The sequence below is a fragment of the Cornus florida genome, unplaced genomic scaffold (genome assembly GCF_030987335.1).
Source record: "Cornus florida cultivar Cherokee Brave unplaced genomic scaffold, ASM3098733v1 CherokeeBrave_3.0.0_Hap2_Chr01, whole genome shotgun sequence".
In the NCBI taxonomy this organism is placed as follows: Eukaryota; Viridiplantae; Streptophyta; class Magnoliopsida; order Cornales; family Cornaceae; genus Cornus; species Cornus florida.
Genome location: NW_026775571.1, coordinates 105,302,656 through 105,323,543, shown reverse-complemented (window position 1 = coordinate 105,323,543; position 20,888 = coordinate 105,302,656). Strand labels below are relative to the sequence as shown.

Genomic DNA, 20,888 nt, shown 5'->3' with positions numbered 1-20,888 from the left:
TTTTTTAAAATTGTTATCTAAAAAATGAATGAAGAAGAGTTTTGATACATTTTATTTATTTATAGTTATATAAATTTAAAAAAATTGTTCTGAAAAAACTGAACTAAATAAGTTATTAACCTCTTGTTAATGAGGTTTTAGCTTATTATGATTTGACAAAATGTATGCAAAAATTACAATCAACGTTCTTTTGTTTTTTATTTATTTATTATTTTCTCTGTCCCAAAATTATTGGTGGTATTTGGAGAATTCAACTTTTTATGATAATGGATTTTTAATATATATTTTATTAAATTAATAATAGTGAATTTTCAAATTTATGCTTGTTTAAAGACAAATGAATATTTCCTAATTTGTGCACTTGTTTAATCAAGTTTATGTCAAAATAATTGTTTGAAAATGCTATGAAAAATAGTACATCTCTTTTTGCAATTAGATGTGTATTTTGTGACATCTCAAAATAGATAGATGAACAAAATTTTTTGGAAGGAATAGAATATTTATTTTTATTTTTCATTGGTAAAAAAATTATAACACACCCATTTATTCTTAAATAAAACTTGAAGTGGTTTCTAATTTTTTTTATTTACTTATTATTACCAACAAACCTGTGGCCTATTGGTATAAAGCTCCTACTTCTCAAAGGGAGGTTAGGTGTTCGAACCTCAGTGGAGACAGTGTGTGTGAGTTTCCCAACTAGGAAAAAATATATATATTTATTATATTAATAAGAGTGAATTTTTTAATTTATCCTTGTTTAAAGACAAATAAATATTTCGTAATTTGTGCACTTTTTTAATCAAGTTAATGTCAAAATAATAGTTTAGAAAAGTTATGAAAAATAATACATCTCTTTTTGAAATTAGACATGTTATTTGTGACATTTCAAAATAGACAGATGAACAAAAATTTTGGAAGGGATAGAGTATTTATTTTTATTTTTCATTGGCCAAAAACTATACACACCCATTTATTCTTACAATAAAACTCGAACGCTTATCAATTTATATTGGGAGGTAGATGAGATATCACTAGACTACAACAATTAGTGGTCAACATATTTTAAAATACAAAAAAAAAAATTAATGTGACTGTTGAGAATTTCAAAGGCACAAAAGGAGTATTGAAGATACTGGAAACTTGTCGTACACTTTATTATTTATTTAGTGGCTCAATTTTTGTGAGACCGAAGAAGTTAGATCGATAAAATAGTTATGGGTATGTTTGGTTTGTAATTCTTAGAACAGTTTTTTATTTTCAAAAATTTGAAAACAGAAAAGTATACAAAAAGTTATACTTTGTTCAGTTTTTTGAAAACTGATTTTTGAAAACTCAGTTATAAAAGAGCTTTTTTTAGAGAACTGTCTTTTATAGTTATTTGAAAACAATTTTTTGTTCTCTAAATTATTGAGAACTGTTTTCAGGGATATAAACCAAGCAAATCCTCTATATCTAGGTTAAAAAAATATTCTTATATACTTGTTTTGATTTTTTAAAAAATACATTTTAAAATAAAAAACTTTGACGCTCCCAATATAAAGGCTCAAGCAAAAAAAAAAAAATCACCGCCACACTATGAAGTACGGACACGGATACGGGACACGGGTACGACACGACACGGATACGGCGACACGACAAATTTTTAAAAAATAGGACACGGACACGGCGGGGATACGCCTGTAAAATTATATATATCTATATATATATATATATATATTCAAAATATAATTACTAGAATCTTGTACAGATAAATAAAACAACAACAAATAACAAAATCAATTTCAATAATTTCATCTCTATTATAAGAAAAATATAGACAAGACAAAACAGAAAATAAATAAAAAATAAAGTTGATCCAAATTCCAAACGAAGATGTGCAGAAGAGACATAACTATAATGAACTAAATATGTATATGAATAAACATGTATACTTTTAGTCTTTCACAAAGTTTTGTTCATGTAACTTATATATATATATATATCTTGTTCATGAAAAGAGATAATTGAAGAATATGAGAGACTGAGAGGAGTGAGAAAATAAATTTTGTCTCGCAAAAGTGTCGAACTATGTGTCCGAGCCTCGGACACACGTGTCCAATAAAAAATAATATTTGGACACTTTATAGAAGTGTCGGACACGTGTCCGAGCCTCGGATACGGGTGTCGGTGTCCGAAAAGTATCCGACACGAGTACGGGACCCCTGAGAAGAGTGTCCGTGCTTCATAGCCGCCACATAATGCAATTTCCAATATTGCTATTTGATGTTATCTAAATTTGTCACCTGAATTTATATGCTGTAGAATGTTAATCCTTTGCTACTGTTTCATTCCAACCCTTTTTGATAATTATAATATTCTATTCATAAAGTTTGTGACCATAATACAAGGAGTCACAGACTAGAAACAGTGACTTTATTTTATACATACATTCGTTTATGATGATATTTACTTAGGGCTATGTTATTGTTGTCATACTCAACAATTTATTTTATTTGGGATAGGGTGACACTTTTTTTAAGTCATCGGGAATTAATCGAGAGAAGTCTCGAAAAGCCCGAGTTAAGTAAAAAAATTTGATACCCTAACATGAGTCTCACTAAAACTAACAAATCATTAGTATTGTTGTACAATTATTTATTTAGATGAGGTTGAATTTTAGTAATTTTTCCAAAAAATTGTAAGAAGAGATAATTGATAGGGTTTTTAAAAAGAGATAATTGAAAGGGGTTTTCTTATCAAAATTAGAAATGTTAATATTTTTCAAACATAAAAAATTAAATTCGATAATCACCACTCTCTTTTGTTAGCAATTTATATCATTTTAATTTAATATTGCATTAATGTTGTATATGGAAATATCAAATCGACCCATTATAATTGAAATGAAAGGAAATTTATTTCAAATTTAATTATAAAATTTCTTTAAAATATCTAATTTCAAAATACTGATTTAGTACTTTTAAATACAGACAAAGGAGTTAAATTATTACAAAATGAAAGCTTACCTTTGAATCATGTTTGGCATGTGAAATTGAGCCATATCATATTAAATTAAATCATTTTTGTCGTGTGGAATTGAGCCCAGTCATATTAAATTAAATTAAATTAAAAAAGGAAAAAAAATAAATTAATTATAATAATGAAGGGAGAGGAAAGGAAAACAAAAAAGAGACGGAAACACTCAAATGGAAAGTGAGTGTTAAAACCCCTTTTCTATTTCCACAACCAAACAACTACCTTTTTGTGATGCATGCTTTAATTTAACTTATCCAAACCATATTCTTACATTATTATTTTTTAATTCATCCACAATTGTAAAAATAATTATTAATTGCAGCCGACGGCTCCATTATTTCCATAAGCTGCATGAAGTTGACTCCATAGTCAAAATTGGGTCAAGCAATTTGCAAAATCACTATCATTCCTAATTGGGCTTCTACTGCTCCATAACCCAACCCACCTTTGCATGCTATTTACTACTACAATACATTGCTACATATTTCCTACGCGCGCGCGCGCGCGTGTTTTTTATTTTTATTTATTTATTTATTTTTTACTTCAATCTCATTTAAGATTTGAATTTTGAGGCCTGCACTCAATTTCTTTCTAACAAAATATATTGACTAAATTTTATAAAATGATAATTTTATTATTCCTTTATATAAATTTTTTGACATTCTCTTATATAAAAATTAAGATCTTATTGACTTTTTACACTCAAAGTTACTATCGCAATCAATTGGGAAGGTCAAAATAACAGATACTGAATAATCTTTTATATTTTTATGAAATTCTCATATTCCATTAATGCTCTGTTTCACATGCAACATAAATTTATCACTTTTGAACTAGTAAACTCTCAAGTAAATATGTGTTAAAAAAAAACTCCAAAGTAAATATATTTGATCTGTAATACTTTATTTATTTATTCAATTTTAATGAAAAATTAACCATTTGTTAGTTGTTATTTTATTTTATTTTTTTCTTAGGACAAATGTATTGGTCTCATAATACACACACTATTTAAGTCAGGTTGAAATCAAAATTTTAAAGACTTATTTTTTAAATTTCTACCAACGCAGTTATACCTAAAGCATTTACTAGCAACTAACAAATCATATGCAAATCATGTATAGTATTGTAATAATATTTAAATTGACATAATCTTTTTTTGAGGCCTTGTATGAAAGACTAAGGGTCTGTTTGGTTAATCGAAATTTGATGGTGGAAAGTGAAAGAAAAAGAAAGTGAAGTAAAGGAAAAGAAAATTTACTTTCTATTATGCATTTGGTTAACATGAATTTTTTTAAAAAAAATTGTGAGAAAATATTGTTCCATGAGTTTGGATGAAAGTGAAAAGAAAATAATTTTATATACCAAAACTACCCTTACTAATTTAATATAAATAATATACATAGCATAAAAAGTATATAAGATTGGGTTATGAATATATATATATACACGTGTGTGTGTGTGTGTGTCCAAATACAAATTTGGTAATTGAATAGTTTTTTAATTTTAATTTTTTATTTTAAGGTTGCAATATATATTAGGACTCTACTACTGCATTATATTAGTTCACTTCTTTTGTGAGCGGAAAAGAGTCCTAATTTTAAGAATCATAATCTAATAACAGAATTATAATATATCTATGAAGAAAGAGATGAATGAATAAATAATTAATAAGGGCAGAATAGGGAATTAAAATATAATTATACAATTTTTACGGGAAAATATAATTATACAACTTTCAGGCTAACCAAATAGTTAATTTTTTTTAAAATTTTCTGTTTCTTTTAAAAAAAAATCCAAAAAGGGTAAGTTAGTAAATATATTGATTTTCGAGGATAACTTATGTAACATACAGAAATCGTATTTCCTAAATGGACTGAAACAGTCATAAAAAGTCGGCCTCACTTTCTCTCTCTAAATTCTCGCTCAAAAAAAAATCTAGCAACAGGCTTTCTGTATCTACATACGCTTTATTTTTCAATTTTCATTCACTCTCCGTATTCACTCTACTAGGATAAAACGACATCAAAAAAACCTATGGCGGTTGTGTGGATTGATTGGGGTATAGGAAAGAGAAAGAAATAGAGAAAGTAAAAAGCACGAGCGGAGAAACAGAGTGACCCAGTAGGAGTACTCTGTCAGTACCTTCCATTTCCATCCGTGGAAACTATTGCAACCCCCTAAGTTTCTACTTCAGTCCTCTAAATCTTCACACCCATCCATATACACACTTATATACATATATAGGAGTATATATATAATATGTATGTATATTCTCTGTATGACCTTGCATAAGTCTCTACTTTGAATCGAATATCATTTTGTGTTTTAGCTTGATAAGCTCCGAAGATGCTCGATTGTGACTTGAATCTGTGAAATTAGTTCGGAGATCTGATTTTATTCAAGGGTTTCCGGGGGAGTAATTATCAAGCTCGAAATTAGGGTTTCATTTGGGTTTTGCTTCGATTGTCGCTGAGCGGAGCCGAGATCTGAAGAGTTCGTTGTTTTTTCATGTGGTGTTTTGTATTTGAGGGCCTGGAATGGTTGGTTCTTGAAGAATTGGAAGCTCACGAGCTTCACATGGTTGCGAATTGTGAGGTTTTTCTGGAGTTGAAACAAGCAATCGGACTTGCAAGAAAAGAAACAAGCAATCAGGGTTTCTACGAGTGCTATGTTGGAGTTTGAGCTGGAAATGTGCTGGTTAATTCGTTGAAGAATTGTCATATGAATTTCTTCGTTAAAGATTGGTGTATTTGGGGTTGGGTGAAGAGGATCAAGAGCGGATGAAGCTGAAGTGGATCGTGTTTTGTAGCGAAACCGGCTTCGGTTGAAGATTTTGGAGGGGGTATAACTGGTTTTGTTCTATCTTCTTCATATATATAAAGGTTCTACATACAAGATCATCATTTTATTTTAGCACAAATCTGGTGGGTAGGTGGTGGTGGTGTTTTTTAAGTTACACAATCAGATTAAAATGGCTTTCGATGGGACAAAGTAAGGAATTTTATTAAATTCAGTTTTAGGTGGGTTTTGGGAGGTCAAATTAAAGGTATTATGGTGTTTTTGAGTGGAAAGGATGTGGAAGAATCGCTTGTTCAGTTTTGTGGGGGTCTATTGTTGGAGAATTTAGTGCTGAATTGTTGGGGATAGTAGTTCTTGTTTTTGTTGTCACTTTTCGTGGATCCAAATCTGGGGCTAGAAGCTATTCTTCAATCTGCAGATATGAGGCTCTCTTCTGCTGGTCTCACACACCAGTCTCCTGAAGGTATGCTTTTTGGTTTGTTTGAATCTTTGGTGTATATCCATGTTTGTTTCCTTGTTATCTTTTGGTTTGGACATCTGTTTTTCTTTCTGTAATTAAAATATTCGACAAGTTTAGCTTCTTGGATAAAATCACTTATTGCAGTGACTTCTTCATTTCATGATCTGGTATTTTGGGTGTCACTTTTAAATTTCGTTCTGTTGTGTTGCCGCTTTGTCCCTCTTTCCTGGGTTTCGGGTATTATGTAGCACTTCCTTCATCTGCCAGATGCTGTTGTTTTAGCTTCTCTAGCCAGACTGAATTCTTGGGTTGACCTTAGTGTGTGATTTTGAGATCTGAGATGGCTTTAGTGCCATTGAATTTTGCTGGGTTTGTGTCTTTTTCTTGGTGTTGTCATGTCCCATTTGTTGAGTTTCATAACATTTTTGGTGTAAAACGAGAGACTTGCTGCATTATTTGTAGCTTCATTATGATAAATACTATTACCAGAGGCACATCATTCTTGAATGTGCTTATAATTGTGAAAGCCCCAAGATGGAATTTTGTGCAAACTTGATTTTTCTAATTGGTGGCTTTATAATCAAGACTTTGAAACCTACAAGTGTATTCATTGAAGATTTTCTTGCTGTTGAACTAAATTGGCAGGGGAGAAGAGATGTCTGAATTCTGAACTTTGGCATGCATGTGCGGGTCCTCTTGTTTCTCTACCTGCTGTCGGCAACCGCGTGGTATATTTCCCTCAGGGTCATAGCGAGCAGGTCAGCCTACATGGGTTGGTTATAACTTATACTCCCTGTTTTTTGCTTTTAGATTTTGAAATTGATCCCAAATCCCATGCAATGTGGACAATGTGTTTATTTATGTTTGCTCAGCAAAGAACATATACAATTTTTTTACTTTGCGGTAAAGGAAAACTGTTTTATGTTTGTCTATCTTTACAGGTGCTTTTTTTTTTTTTCTATGTTTGGAAACAAAACATCAATAAATTTGGTAGTTATTTAAGAGTACCATTAAACTATGTGAACTTGTGAAGGGTTTGAAAAGTTCTTTGCTACTCCATGATATTTTAGCGATAGACTCTCTGCACTGCTTACATTTTCAGATTGGACTTCAGTTTGCTTGTTTCTGAGCATAAATATTTTAGCTTTTTGCTGAACAATATGATATATATATATATAACAACTCATGCTAAATTTGATCTTCTTCTTCTTCTTCTCCCCACATTACCCTCAATGTGGACCATGTCACTCTTCTTCATTGGTGAAGTTATTGGTTTTGCTGCACATGAAAAAACCATCTTATTCGATTTTCTCTCATTTTATCTCCAATGTGTGTCTCTTTAATAGTTTCATGAATGTAATCATTTTTAGTTTTGTTGTTTCTTGCTTACCACATATCTATTTTACGAGCACTTTGTTCCTTAGAATTGTCTGTTCATATTGATAAGTGTATATATGCTAAACATAGATTGGTTCTTTGATATGATTGATGCTCGATGCTGTATTTTTAGTCCCAAACTTTTCACTAATATATGTATGATACTCATATATATCAGCATACACGTTCTCTCTCTCTCTCTTTTTCTTTTGTTTTTCTTTTTGTACCAAATGTTCACCATATGATTTAAAATATACTATACAAAAAGTAACGACCATACTTTTCCCATTTCATGAATTAGTAACTATGGTTTTTAGTGCCTGTATACTATTTAAATTGCTGCACCTTAGTTTTAAAAGTTGAATCAGTATGGTTTTGTACACTGAATTTGAGTTTGTTAAGTTATTTACACATTTTAATAATTTTTTTAATAATGTCGGGCAAATTCTTTTGCAATTTATGTAGGTTGCTGCATCAACAAACAGGGAAGTTGATGCCCATATCCCTAACTACCCAAGCTTACCACCACAACTCATCTGTCAGCTTCACAGTGTGACCATGCATGTAAGAAATCTTTAGTTTCATTTCCTTGTTCTGGATATTTATTAGGCTGGTTCTGGAGACTCAATATTTGTTTACTTCAGGCAGATGTGGAGACAGATGAGGTATATGCTCAGATGACCTTGCAACCCCTGAGCTCGGTATGCTAATCTTTTTCAGTTAGGTTTTATTTTCCTGTCTTCTGGTCTTCTTCGATTTCTTTCTGATTTAATTTTTTATGTAGCAAGAGCAAAAGGATGTGTTCCTTCCAGCTGATTTGGGTGCCCCCAGCAAACAGCCTACAAACTATTTCTGCAAAACATTGACGGCCAGTGACACAAGTACTCATGGAGGGTTCTCAGTTCCTCGCCGGGCAGCTGAAAAAGTGTTTCCTCCACTGGTAAATCTTTTTTGTGCTAGAATTAAATTGTCCAGTTTAAAGATTTTTTCAACTTTATCACATGCGTATCAAAAATCATGCCTTTGACCTACAGGATTTCTCCCAGCAGCCTCCAGCTCAAGAATTAATTGCAAGGGATCTGCATGATAATGAATGGAAATTTAGACATATATTTCGTGGTGAGTGTTTAAAGAGAACTTACTGGGTGGTTTTTTATTTTTTTTATTTTTTGGGGGAAGGGGGGAGAGCAGCCAATGCAATCAAATGTGCTGTTTGTTATCTCTGACGAGATGGCCCTTCTTCTTCCCCCTTTGTTTAGAATTTGCTTGGCCTTGTCATGAAGTTATCAAGTTTTCGCGCTTGTATTCTTGTTGGAAACGGAACTTGAGACTTGTGCTATGCTTGATATGGGGGAGGGAAGCAGGGAAGATATGTTCTTTCCTTGGTAGATGTGAAGGGCCAAGGGAAAGTAAGGGAGGAGGGAGGTCTCCCTCCGGGTCTACAAGTAGCTTGTGCCCAAAAGCGGGCAGTGAAGATGAGGAAAACATCTCTCTTTTTAGCTTTTTACCCTAGCACATAACCTTTTGTTTTTTATATTCAAGGATGTAATGGTCATATTAGTCTATCCTTTCTTTCCATCTCCATTTCATTTCTACTCAACCGAGCAACAAGAGAGAGAGGCTCCTAAGGACCTGTCTTCCCTTCCCTTCCCTTCCCTTCCCTTCCAATTTTCTATCCTTGTAACAGACACAGCATTAGTTGTTATAGGTTTACCTTCCATTTACTGGAGTCCTTCTATATGGACCTGCATCATGCAGTGCAATCTAATATCCTCCACTTCATAAATATGTTATAACTTGTATTTATACTCATAACATACTATAAAGTATTTTATGTCCTAGACCTCATTGCATGAACATCATGCTCAAAGCATTGGTACTGCATTACGAAGGTCAGGTTTGTATATAATAACTTGATTATGCTCCTCTTGCTCAAAGCAGTAATTCTGCTTCACGATAGGATTGGCTCTGCCTTTCTTATTGTCATTGGTGTTCACTGCTCATCATTCTAAACCTAAAATTTAGGAGTTTACTTGTTCTTTTGAAACTTCACTGGTTAATGTTAGGTTCTAAATCAAATATTTAGGCCTTCGGGTTTTGTTCAAAATCCCTGTTGGGAGCCAGATAAATATTGGAAATGAAATATAAAAAATATTGTGTGTAAACACAGATCAGAATCCAAGTTTTATGGAGTAGTCACGCTATATTGTTGAAAAATGATTGCTGGAAGCCTGTTATATTATTCTTAGCAATTGTCGGTTCTATTCTATGGCAGGCCAGCCAAAGCGGCATCTTCTTACAACAGGATGGAGTGTGTTCGTAAGTGCAAAAAGACTTGTTGCTGGTGATTCAGTCCTTTTCATATGGTGGGCAATCGGCTCCTTCTCTGTGTTTACCTTCTCTTTACTGTCTTATCCTCTTTCAGCCTGAGAATAGATCTATTATAGGGCTTTTGTCCTATGTCATGAAATAATTACTTTTAGGTTCACTGTCTCCTAGACATATCTTTTCTGCTGATTCTAACTTGGATGGTCATTGAAAAACATCTCACTAGGTGTTAAAAAATTTCCAATCCCATGATCAGGTTGATTTTAATCAGAAGCATAAAAGTGAAAAATTATTACCATAGTTCATTTATTGGAGATTTAGATTTAAGTGTTTCCTTGGCTGACCTTCTAAGTTGCAAATCTATCTCTCTCTCTCTCCGCGTCTCTCTTTATGTATTTTTCTCTTTTTTTACCATGTTGATCCCAATATTCTATTATGAATTCAGCTATTTAGCCAACATTTGTACTGAAGCTGATTTTTCTTCTGTCAGGAACGAGAAGAATCAATTGCTCCTTGGTATACGGCGTGCTAATCGACCACAAACAGTGATGCCTTCTTCAGTTTTATCAAGTGACAGCATGCACTTAGGGCTTCTTGCTGCTGCAGCTCATGCGGCCGCAACTAATAGCCGCTTCACCATATTTTATAATCCAAGGTATGTTTCATTGCATGTGGACAAAAAAATACCATTTAAAGTCTTCCTTACATTTGGATTTGAATCTCTTAAATACAGGGCAAGCCCATCAGAATTCGTCATACCTCTGGCAAAATATGTTAAAGCAGTCTATCATACTCGAGTTTCTGTTGGCATGCGCTTCCGAATGCTTTTTGAAACTGAAGAATCAAGTGTCCGTCGGTAGGTTTCTCAAGTCTTGAATTATTGTTAGCTTTATGATTCTTGCATTGTTTGGGGTTTTTATTCTTGTATTGTTAAGGGTCAGAATTGAAAATTTGAAACTAAAGTTTCAGCATTTGTGTCTGGGATTTCTGTGAAAACTGAAAACTCTTATGTGGTTTTAAAGTTACAGCCGTTATCCATATATTTTGGTTAGTTCACAAAGAGTTCCTTTGGAATCAGTTGATTGTGGAATTGGACTTCCATGGGGAACAATGGAATGTTGGATACAGCTGCTCTTCTTTTATTTCAGTAGTTTCTGTTGGTTAGATATTTAGTCATTGTTTTTATAAATACCAAATACCATCACATTTCTGTATTTTTTCCTTTTGTTAGCATGAATTTCTTCATACAAGGCTAAGTGTGGTAGTTGTTTCATAGTGGAAATCTGACAACTGTGTTTTTATTCAGCTACATGGGAACCATAACTGGCATAAGTGACTTGGATCCTGTTCGGTGGCCAAACTCGTATTGGCGCTCAGTGAAGGTCTGTACATCACTGTTTTCCCAATTTATATTTAGTTATTTTGATGTTTTTCAAGAGAACATGGTTGACGAATAAATGCGTTAATACTTCAATTTTGTGTCATTAATATGGTTCTGAAAATGAATCTCGTGAATCTCATGAACTTTGATTTGGTTAATGCAGGTTGGCTGGGATGAGTCCACAGCTGGGGAAAGGCAGCCAAGAGTGTCCTTGTGGGAGATTGAACCACTAACAGCATTCCCCATGTATCCATCTGCATTCCCTCTGAGGTTCAAGCAACCATGGCCGCCTGGATTACCCTCTTTGAGTGGTATACTTACCTACTACTTTGGAGAGTGAACTATTTTAATTTATTATTATTATTGTAACTAGAAATCAAGGATAGAATGTATATTTGTATTTGATCTGTATCCTCTGATGCACTTAGGAATCAGGGATGATGATCTGGGAATGAATTCTCCACTTATGTGGCTTCGTGGAGATAATGGGGATCGAGGGATCCGATCTCTCAACTTTCAGGGAATTGGAGTCAACCCCTGGATGCAGCCAAGGCTTGATGCTTCCATGAATGGTATGCAAAGTGACATATACCAAGCTATGGCTGCTGCTGCTCTTCAGGAAATGAGGGGTATGGATCCTTCCAAACAGGCACCTCCATCTGTTATGCAATTCCAGCAACTCCAAAGTGTAACCAACGGGCCTGCTGGTCTAATGCCACCCCAAATGTTACAACAGTCTCAGCCTCAACCTTCCTTTATGCAAAGCGTTCAAGAGAACCAGGGCCAGTCTCAGGGTCAGTCACAGTCTCATCTTCTTCAGCAACAATTGCAGCACCTGCATTCATTCACCAATCAGCACCAGCAGCCTCCACTGTCGCAGCAGCAGGAGCAGCAGCTGGTTGATCCTCAGCAGGTTTCAAGTGTTGTCTCTGGACTGTCTCAGTTTGCTTCAAGCTCTCAAGCCCAGTCACCCTCATTTCAAGCTATCTCTTCCATGTGCCAACAGCAGAGCTTTTCCAGCTCAAATGGAACCAATTCTGTTGCTTCTCCTCTACAAAGTCTTTTGGGTTCATTCCCCCAGGATGAAACGTCCCAGCTACTCAACTTGCCTAGAAGCTATTCCTTGTTATCTTCCGCTGGCTGGCCACCAAAGCGAGTTGCCATTGATCCGCTTCCCTCTGGAGCATCACAATGTATTTTGCCCCAGGTGGAACAGTTAGGACCAACCAATACGAACCTCTCTCAAAATGCTGTTTCATTGCCGCCATTTCCTGGTAGAGAGTGTTCAATTGATCAGGAAGGGAGCAACGATCCCCATAGCCATCTTTTGTTTGGGGTTAATATCGATTCCTCAGCTCTTCTAATGCAGAATGGGATGGCAAGTCTTAGGGGAGTTGGTAGTGATGGTGATTCCACATCTTTACCCATTGCTTCTTCCAATTATTTGAGCACTACAGGCACCGATTTTGCACTTAATCCGGCAATGACGCCTTCCAGTTGTATTGATGAATCAGGTTTCCTGCAGTCTCCCGAAAATGCGGGTCAAGCAAACCCACCAAATAGAACCTTTGTTAAGGTAAGTTACCTCATTTTGTGTATATTTTTATGACTTCTGGTATGATTTATGGATATGAGTGTAATACTTGTTCTTTTACAGTCTTTTTGGTGTTTTGTTTTGTAGTTTTGTTCAGTCCACTCTCCCAATGTCCCGCATTTTTGGGGAGAAAAACAGACACAAAAAAAAAAAAAAAAAAAAAAAAAAACGGAAAAGTGACCTCCATTCTTTTTTATTGTCAAGTTGCCCTGCCTTGGTTTTGTTCGTTTACTTGTGATATATCTGTAGCGCGCCTTGCATTTTCTTTTCTCTTCTTATTGGTGTTTAATCTGAATGTTATTACTAACAGGTTTACAAGTCAGGGTCCTTCGGGAGGTCACTAGATATCACCAAATTCAGCAGTTACAATGAGTTACGCAGTGAACTTGCTCGCATGTTTGGCCTTGAAGGCCAATTGGAGGACCCGAGATCAGGCTGGCAGCTTGTATTTGTTGACCGGGAGAATGATGTTCTTCTCCTTGGTGATGACCCTTGGCCGTGAGTTTCTATATTTAGTTTTCTATGATACAAAATTCAGCTCATATTTCAACCATGTTCAGCCTCAAGGCTTGGACTACTTTTGAAACGCCAATCATTCACTTGTGTATTTTTATTCTTCTTTCAAATGCCAGGGAGTTTGTAAACAGTGTGTGGTGCATCAAGATACTGTCAAGCCAGGAAGTGCAGCAATTGGGCAAACGAGGTCTGGAGCTTCTAAACTCGGTCCCAATTTAGAGGCTCCACTGGTAGCAGCTACAATGACTATGCGCTGGCAGACAGGAGTCGAGAAATTTGTGCGCTGGCATCGCAACTGTGGGGTCCCTTGATTACTGAAACGGTTTAACCGGTTAAGTCACGGTGTCCCTCTTCTGTAATATTAGCATTTCTTCCAACTCTTATATGGCGGAGAAGGATTGCCTAATTATACTTTTAAGCTTATATGAGCTAATACTGTAATTATACTATGATCTCTCATCTCTTTTATTTGCCTTTTGGAATATATACAAACGGTATCTATTAAGAGAGACTAATATTGTGAAGATATAGTTGTTTTGTCATCTTGCAATCAGTTTCTGAAGAACTGAAGAAGTTACATGAGATTTAACATGACACTCAGGTCATCTAGCCTTTGGATACAGAGTCAATTAAGTTGGAAATTTTTCGAGGATAACTTGTGCTATATGATGTGCAAAATAGTTATTGCCTTTGTTATGTTCTTAGATTTGATTCTGGAATGGATATGTGAAGCAAAAGTTCAACTGAAATTGAAATGGAATCAATCCCATTTTTTTAGGGACGCCCATTTAAAGGTACCTTAACAATGGACCAAAAAGAAAGGGTACCTTAACAAATGGACCATAGCATAGTCGGTTTCTGTCGATCATATGTATGCTTACTACTTATCCTTGTGTGTGTGTGCGTTTTTTTTTTTTTTTTTTTAAATTCTAGTTTGTTTGATATAGGGTCTTCTTTTACTTGTGGGACTGGTTTGCCATGCATAAAGGTTAGGCTGTGCTTTTTGATGCGTGCTGACTGACATGTGGGGGGTGGTGGGAACACACTGGACTTGTTTAGAGGAATGGAATAGTGATAAGGCCAGGGGGCACTCACTATCAATAATAATGGAACCCGTTAAAGGTAGGGTTGGCACCCAACAACCCCAACCCCTTTGTACATGGGTGGGGTTGAGAGGCTGTACATGGGTGGGGTTGAGACTTGAGAGGCCTTTTCTCATCATGTTTCACACTCATTCACACGGGATCGACCCTGTCTCGTCCAAGGCGGCCCGGGTGGCAACTGGCTGTAATCCGATATGGTTCAGTGACTGGCCGGAATGACGCACCGATACGACGAGGCTTTGACGAGGGTGTTGAAGGAGATGAGCATGATAAAAGAATTGTGTATATGGATACAATTGAGAACTCAAGTATAGTTGAAGAATGGTTGAAGTGTAATAATAGAATGGAGGCTTTGAAGTTGAAAGAAAAGACTACATTATGTGCTAGCATCATCATAGGAATAGAGTGGGAAGCCAAGGTGTGAAATAGAAGTTGAACTAAAGGCTAATATTAATTGAGAACAAAGAAATAAGATGAAGATATTTATAAAAACAGTTGCAATTTGTTTATGCATTAATGATTTAATTTTACAAACAAAAGTCACCAAGTAGTTTTCCATTATTTGTGAACACACGCATAAGCTACTTACAAATGAACAAATTGAAGATGATTCCAATTTATTCGGGAAAAAAAAGAAGATGATTCTAATTTGAAGATAGACATCCACTAATACTTCATATTTAATTTGTTCATTCAACCCCTGCTATGTCAACCTTTCATTTAATAATTGATTGAAGGAGAGCCGAGAGGGAGCATAAAATTTTCTCTCGTGACGCATCACTTTGTGTGTGTGCGTGTGAGAGAGACAGAGAGACAGAAACCACCTACTGATTGTGGCAAATCACTTATTCTTCACGGAAATTTCATTAGGGTGACCTAACATAGAAGAAAGGGCTATAAGGTAATTTCCCTTGATTTATAGAATCCACTCCAGAATTTGCCCTGCACGAACTACGTGCCACTACCAAAAATCAATTAGACCGGATTTTGATTTGAGTTCGATTCGAATCTGATCCGATAATTTAAATATGAATTGAATATTTAATTCGATAATCCATTAACGATTCGAATTCTATAATTTTTTAACTAAATAAATCGAATATGAATTATAGCCGATCCGATAACATTATAACCATTCGATCCGAAATAATATATTAAATAATATATTATATAATATATTAAAATATATAATCTACTTTTATGATATATAATATTTTTTCTCATCTTCTTTTTTACCCTCTCTATTTTTTCTTATTCTAAAGTTTTTATTCTTTAACAATAGTAAAAGATCTAATTTTCTTTTCTTATATTTTATTTATCTTTATTTATTTATTTATTATTCTCTTTTGAAATTATTATTAAAATTTTTTTTTATGAAAAAAAAGTACACACACTTATCGGGCCAGATTATCGGATCAGATATCCGTTTATTAATAAATCGGATATGGATTGATTTACAAAATATTCGTCAATTATCGAATTGAATCGAATGTATCCTTATCGGATTCAAATCCGATCCAAATCCAATCTATTTACAAGTCTAAATTGATTATCTTCTTCTATATCACGTCCCGTTCATATAGTTATTGTATGTGGTACATTTTAATTTCTGTATTCACGAGTTTTCTCAAAATAAATCTACACAATTTGAAAGTATCCATCCATCTACACATACAAGTCTCAACAATCTCACCCTAGGCTACAATAGACCATGTGCGATGTCACATGCTATATCCAAACAAGTTTATTGATCCCTCCCATATACTATTGGTTCTTGGACTGGCCCAATTTGTTTTAAAAGCCTTGTTAGTAAAGGCTTTAGCCTTAGTTTTGATCTTAAAAGATTAAAAGCATCACATGAGAGATGCATTCCCTATAAAATGAAGTCCATTTTAACCAGAAAAATATGAGTCACATCAATTTTCTCATCAACCAAACGATAACACTTGTGATAACATGTTAAAGTTGTGCCATTTATCAATATTCTTAGTTCATCACAGAAATTAGTAATTGTAACACTTGCATTTAGATAAGAGTTCAATTTGATTTTATACTATAAAATCTGAAGTAGAATGCAATATGCGACTCCTATTTCCTTTAAACCAACAACAAACATACTTCATCTCTTGTTTTTTACACTCCATGAATTGAATCAATCTCAAAATCAAAATTTGGGTGCAAACCAAAAAGTTACATATCCATCAATCCTGCATTACCTGGCTTCCATTACTTTCTACACTATTTTCCAACAATTGATGAGGAGGGATGAGCTGAAAGTTTAGTACATTGTCACCACTCACATAAACAACCCTAAAGATGTCATACTTGAGATCAATCGAAACCCGATCAAAGTATGGTAGAACCGTTTTCCTATAATCCGTATTTAGGATCCATGAGTAGCAGGACTGCAGGGATTTCCATACGCAAACAGCAATGACCCTCGGCTGACCTTGGGATTTCAAGCACACACCAGCAGCAGCACCATCCATCTTCGTGATCCGGGATTTGAATATGGCTAAGCATGCATAAGAGAGGTCATTTTCACTGATGTCGTCACTAGTAAGCACAGCTGCATTCATGGAAATTGTGTCCCCGGTGGAGAATTTGGCGGCTGGGGAGCCGTCCATTGATTCTCCGGCAAATGCATCGAAAAAGCAATGATCAATTAAGATGGCCATGCTTGATACATTTGTTAACATTGATAGCTGAAAAAAGAAGAAAAGAAATTACTAAGGAGATGTGTGGCATGACATTATTTCATTTTAACAACGTTCTTCATGTGGTCAAAGAGTCTACGAGAATAGATTATAGTAGATATTTACTAATGTGTTGATTACATTTACCCTAATATTCAAATTTTGGCCACGGATTTCGTGTTATGTGATGGAATTTTGTGGTGCAGATTGGCTGCAAAGGTTTTTGGAATACACCACCATCATTTTTCTCACCACTAGCTCCACATTTAAGCTCTTTTAACGTTATATATAACACAATAGTCAAGACAAAGATGGGATTGTGGAACAAGTAAGTCCATATGGTTGTTCTTCAATCAATTTCCATTATTTAATCATCTAGATGCAAACCAATTTTTCTACGCCAACAGACTTGGTGATACCCTTGAAACTGAGAGATCATTTAAGTGTCATAAATAATCTGTTTATGTTCATATATATATATATATATATATATATATATTTGCCTGAAGCTTCTTTTCCACTCATTGAACAAAATGCCATGTTAGAAGTTCTTGCTACTCACTGTTTCTATGTATTTTTCATGGTTCCATCCGAGGATAAAAAATTGAAAAGATGCCAAAGAAACAACCCAGGATGTCTTATTTAACCCCCCCCTCCTCCTCTCCCAAATCCTATCTCTCAGACACACAAAAAGGAAGAGAAAGAAAGAGAGGGATAGATAGATGGATAGATACAAGAGAACAAACAGTAGTACAGTACATTGTGATTTTGTTTACAAGATGAAATTGGTGCCTAACTAGTGTTTCATCATATATATAACTTTCAACCAGAGAATTAATGAATTATGTTGAGATTGTTGTGTGCTGAAACTTAGTGAAATTTTAATTGTATAATCTACTAAATGAAAATTTAATCAGGATTATATCATACATAGCAACTTAATTAATGGCCCAAAAAAAAAAAAAAAAAAAAACCAGCAATTGATCAACTTACAAGGGCTGCAGTTAATAACTCCTTGTTCTCATTAGACCTCTTCATCCATGCTCCAAACAATATGATCTGAAGAAGGAAGAGTGAAATCAAATTCCAAATACCCAAAAAAAAAAACATAGCAATGAAACTGGAATTCTCTTTGTTGTGTTGGGGAGTACCAAACCAGCATCTTGGAATTGAAATTGGAGAAAATTTAGATGAAACTTAGAAATTTCTCGGATTCCAATTTCAATTTCTAAGGCGCGAATTCGGTGTTCCTAGAGAGAGCATTATTATCATATTCAAATCAATCAAAAAAGAAATGTTGATGAATCTGGAAAAAAGAGAGACAAACATTTGACATAAAGAGAAAAGCTAAAAGAGAGTCATATATACCATATTGCCATGGATGCTCTTAAAAATAGCACTATGAACACAACCAAGGCTTTCAGTGCATAAAGAGATGTGTTTGAGGGCATCCACTAGTTCATCAACAAGTACCACTGTTGGCCTGAAAACAAAGAAGCTTATATCCAAATTTCTGTTGTTGAAGGGCACAAAACAAGTCATCCTCCTCTGTCTCTGTCTCTCTCTTTAGCTATTTGTGTCCTCTCTCTCTGAAGATTTAAGAAGATGGTTGAAAGTTGTGTTTGGGTGTTTTAGAGAGCTTGAGTTTCAAACAAGGAATGCAAGTCAGTCATTGGAAATTTGGCCAGTCCACTTTGGCTTCTTCTTCAGCTTTTGAATTGAAAAGACACAACCATATAATAGAGATGTTGGGAGACTTGGTGGGTACAGACAGCTTTATTGCTCTCGTGGGTTGACTATTTCTAGATGTGTATTTAAAATAATAGTAATAATAATAATAATTACATTAATGTGAAAAGGAAAATAGGTTTATTTGGAATATGGTTTTTGATGTGTTCACATTTCTAAACATTAACATAAGCTTGCCCATTGTTATCTAGGTTCTTGTTTAACTGTTTTAGGGTTTTACTTGGTGACATAATCTGCGGATGACTGCACATACAATGGGAACTAGTCTTGGTATAAAGATGGAATATTGAATCACTGAAGACAAGGTAGCATAACAAGTCGGTTGGTGAAAATAACAGTGAAACAGCCTAATTTAATAGTTAAACAAAAGCCTTTTTTTATTATTTTTTATATACTTATTTATATATATATATATATATTTGTTTTATTAGCAAAATGATTCCTTAAGCAATTTATACCAATCTGTTTAGCATAATGGTTTCCAAACATACCTTTGATGGAGGGGATGGAATCCACCTGGCGCCTACCACTGCATCAAATAGTTAATTAAACAAATAAATTTGATAAATTGATTTAAATATCATTATTCAAATATTTAAGAAAAATAAATCAAATTAAAAGGGAAGAAGGTGGAGGTGGAGGTGGCGGTGGCGTGGATGTTACACAAAACCTTTGGATATATTAAATTATCGTGGAAAAAAAAAAAATTGTTGAATAATTAGTTTTTCCGTGACTTCTCGTACTAAAAATCCTGTTGACTTTTGTCACATAGATTCCTAAAGATTGAAAGGGTCTTTTAATTCATCAAGGAAATCATGTGTTGGGGGTTTGATTTTGTGTACGCACTTTTGGACAGCCTCTTAAAGTTTCCTCAATCTTCTTCGGGAGCCCATTTATTGCGGGGGATTAATTCTTAAGAAATGCACGTCTTTTCTTCGTCTTTTGGGATACCACGATGTCATAGTGAAAGGGGAGTGTCAACTTGTTATGCGCTTCTAACCTAACGTTAGGCAATGTGTGTTTTATTAAACAATGTACGCTCTCTCTTTTAACTTATACAACGATTCTTTCTTGACTTGGGTGTCTCGCCAAAGTAATGCCGTAGTTCATTTGTTGAGCAAAAAGGCCTTCCAGCCGAATGATCTGATTTCGAGTGAAGCGTCTGCCCAAGTGGCTGTTTGACGCTCTCAGCTCTGACTGTATCTTTCCTCTTCTTAAATGATATGATTTTTCACTTGGTGTCAAAAAAATAAATAAATAAAAACCCCTTATAATGTTAAATTACAACTGTTTACTTTCTAGTACTTTATTGCTTGAATGCCATCTCAAAACTTTCTAGTACTTTATTGCTTGAATGCCATCTAAAAACAAGTGAGAGTATTTGTAACTATGAAAACAGTTTTTTGTTATTAAAAAACTGTACCAAAACTCGGCTTGATTCAGTTTTCTAAAAACTCAATTATAAAAATTCGTGTTTTTAAAAAATTATAAAAGTTTATTTTCTGAGAACAATTTTCTATTTTTTGAATTCTTAACGGAATTGTTATCAGAATTACAAACCAAGCTTACCCTAAATTCTTCCATTATTATGGTTGTTAATAAAATAAAGTCGTAAAAAAATAAAAAAATAAATAAAAATCTTAAATAAAGATAGAAAAACAGAGAACCTTCCCCCCTGGTCTAAACATGGCACATTTAAGGGAACTCGAGGATACAAGTATTGGATAAAATATTATAGGTTGGAAAGATTGATTTGAGTCAAGAATACTATTTAAAATTCTAAGCACAGAAATAGCCACATTATAGCTGTACATATTCTCTGAACCTCAATACTTCAAACAGAGGTGTGACCAGTGACTACTACCCACTT

At 34.4% G+C, this 20,888-nt stretch overlaps 2 protein-coding genes across 3 annotated transcripts; one reads left to right on the top strand and one right to left on the bottom strand.

Moving 5' to 3' along the window:
• Nucleotides 1-4,924: 4,924 nt before the first annotated feature.
• Nucleotides 4,925-14,012, top strand: LOC132311737 (auxin response factor 6). Of its 2 annotated transcripts, XM_059809815.1 has the most exons (14): nucleotides 4,927-6,277; nucleotides 6,920-7,032; nucleotides 8,117-8,215; nucleotides 8,296-8,352; nucleotides 8,436-8,591; nucleotides 8,686-8,770; nucleotides 9,927-10,017; nucleotides 10,470-10,634; nucleotides 10,713-10,835; nucleotides 11,286-11,361; nucleotides 11,524-11,671; nucleotides 11,789-12,936; nucleotides 13,265-13,452; nucleotides 13,587-14,012. In XM_059809815.1, exons 1-14 carry the CDS (start codon nucleotides 6,235-6,237, stop codon nucleotides 13,687-13,689), a joined length of 2,595 nt encoding a protein of 864 aa, XP_059665798.1. In that variant the 5' UTR covers nucleotides 4,927-6,234; the 3' UTR covers nucleotides 13,690-14,012. The 2 variants fall into 2 exon arrangements, with proteins under 2 accessions (XP_059665789.1, XP_059665798.1); XM_059809806.1 differs by having other exon boundaries at nucleotides 4,925-6,277; nucleotides 10,470-10,835.
• A 2,555-nt stretch (nucleotides 14,013-16,567) lies between these two features.
• Nucleotides 16,568-19,000, bottom strand: LOC132311800 (uncharacterized). The gene is made up of 3 exons (XM_059809907.1): nucleotides 18,638-19,000; nucleotides 18,263-18,328; nucleotides 16,568-17,278 (listed from the first exon to the last, which is right to left on the bottom strand). The coding sequence occupies exons 1-3, from the start codon at nucleotides 18,809-18,811 to the stop codon at nucleotides 16,775-16,777; spliced, it is 744 nt and encodes a 247-aa protein (XP_059665890.1). The 5' UTR covers nucleotides 18,812-19,000; the 3' UTR covers nucleotides 16,568-16,774.
• Between the last annotated feature and the right edge of the window lie 1,888 nt (nucleotides 19,001-20,888).

Excerpts from the sequence above, each read along its gene's own strand:
- LOC132311737 (XM_059809806.1), top strand. The coding sequence starts at position 6,235 with ATGAGGCTCTCTTCTGCTGGTCTCACACACCAGTCTCCTGAAG. Across the intron at positions 11,672-11,788 it reads TGGATTACCCTCTTTGAGTG|GAATCAGGGATGATGATCTG; the intron begins GTATACTTACCT and ends TGATGCACTTAG. Across the intron at positions 12,937-13,264 it reads CAAATAGAACCTTTGTTAAG|GTTTACAAGTCAGGGTCCTT; the intron begins GTAAGTTACCTC and ends TATTACTAACAG.
- LOC132311800 (XM_059809907.1), bottom strand. The coding sequence starts at position 18,811 with ATGACTTGTTTTGTGCCCTTCAACAACAGAAATTTGGATATAAGCTTC. Across the intron at positions 18,329-18,637 it reads AGAGCATCCATGGCAATATG|ATCATATTGTTTGGAGCATG; the intron begins GTATATATGACT and ends TTCCTTCTTCAG. Across the intron at positions 17,279-18,262 it reads AGTTATTAACTGCAGCCCTT|CTATCAATGTTAACAAATGT; the intron begins GTAAGTTGATCA and ends TTCTTTTTTCAG.